The sequence below is a fragment of the Bidens hawaiensis genome, unplaced genomic scaffold (assembly GCF_021521415.1).
Source record: "Bidens hawaiensis isolate Kalapana, Puna unplaced genomic scaffold, B.hawaiensis_p1.1 tig00017204_1, whole genome shotgun sequence".
In the NCBI taxonomy this organism is placed as follows: domain Eukaryota; kingdom Viridiplantae; phylum Streptophyta; class Magnoliopsida; order Asterales; family Asteraceae; genus Bidens; species Bidens hawaiensis.
In genome coordinates this window covers 21326-22797 of record NW_027492605.1, presented here as the reverse complement: position 1 = coordinate 22797, position 1472 = coordinate 21326, and the positions used below count along the sequence as shown (strand labels likewise).

General features: G+C 30.4%; 1 protein-coding gene across 1 annotated transcript; it reads right to left on the bottom strand.

Moving 5' to 3' along the window:
- Positions 1 to 509: 509 nt before the first annotated feature.
- On the bottom strand, positions 510 to 1065 carry LOC143553406 (uncharacterized). Its single transcript, XM_077043408.1, has 2 exons — positions 913 to 1065; positions 510 to 812 (listed from the first exon to the last, which is right to left on the bottom strand). The coding sequence occupies exons 1-2, from the start codon at positions 1063 to 1065 to the stop codon at positions 510 to 512; spliced, it is 456 nt and encodes a 151-aa protein (XP_076899523.1).
- Positions 1066 to 1472: the final 407 nt, after the last annotated feature.

The window sequence follows — 1472 nt, the reverse complement described above, 5'->3', positions numbered from 1 at the left end:
AAAACACAAATTCATTGCCATCCATATGAAATTCAAACACGACAAATAAAACAAATTCTTAATGTCAAATAAAGGACAATAAACACAAAAACATCCAATCTCAAACCAAAAAAATAAAGTAAACATGTATGCAAAACGTTGCATTTATTACGAAAATTCCAAATCCGTCCATTTTATATCTTTTACAATCCAACGGTATCTCCCTCACCAACATTAGCATCAACAATTGGTTCTTCGTCAACCTTCGTCTTGTTTGCAGACATACAAGTGTCATCATGAACATCATAAGTGTCATCCAACTTGCGCTTGAGTTTTGCATCAACGATAGGTAAAGAAATAACCTTTTCGTCAAGCGATGAAAGACGATCACGAATAACATCTTCAGAAATTGAAATCGGAGTGAATTGGTTGGAAGAAGGATTACACATATCCTACGATTACGTCTGGGAAAAAATTCAAAAATAATGAAACATATATTAAACGGTCTGTAAGAATTGAATGTATAGAATTTAAAAGTGTATTGGTAATAAATAATCGAGGTAACCTATTGTTCCATTATGAGGTATGCTCTTGGATTTGATATCATCAATGGTAGCAAAAGACAATCCATAAAGGTGACCTTTAAACTCATCGGAAATACAAAGACGAGTTTCTGATGTGAAACATAGCTTATGTGGGCTGTCAACATAACGGTATGTTGAGAGATTTGCACCAAGTGAAGGTTTTCGAACAATCAATGACTGATTCTCAGATAGCCAAACATCATGTTTAGGTATGCAAGCTTTCCTTACATATGCTTGCATCCTCTCACCCTGTTACATTATTAATACGACAAACATTATAAGTATTAAATATAAATAATGAGGAAGAAAAAAAAGGAATAAAAACAATTATATTTGTATATAATAATACAATCTCATCTTGTAAAATCATTTCTATGGACCAATCCTCTCCGGGTTTATTGTTGTCCTTCAAACGCCATGGTCTGAGTATACGAACCTTCAGTACACAGTCGTTGTTGGAAACATCCAAATCCTTGAACATGGTAATGTTTGATGCTTCCATTTTGCTGTGTCAGAAACAATAAAATTAAAGCAAAGATTAAAGATTCAATAATTAATATTCGGTTTATACTTTGTAGAAAATTAATAAACCTTGAGAATGACAGAAATATGAATTCTGAGTAAGGAAGTGAGAAATGTGAGAATTTCTTTATTCAGGTTATAGTATATATAGATAAACAAATTTTCTTAGAAAGTTTGAATTATTAGATTAAAAGGAAAGGTGTAAATATAGTAAATTTAGGGAATATGGAATACAATTAGGGATTTCAAGAATGTAATTGATAGTTAATACTTACTTAATTTGGTAGTAATAACCGAATATTAAATACAGTCAATTTAGAGAATGTAATTCGGTATTTATTTATAACAAAATAATAATAATAAATCATAAATCATATCAATATCAAT

Bases quoted from the DNA above. Each gene is read 5' to 3' on its own strand.
- LOC143553406 (XM_077043408.1), bottom strand. From the start codon at position 1,065: ATGGAAGCATCAAACATTACCATGTTCAAGGATTTGGATGTTTCCAAC. The intron at 813-912 runs GTATTATTATAT...ATAATGTAACAG, and splicing joins TGATTTTACAAGATGAGATT to GGTGAGAGGATGCAAGCATA.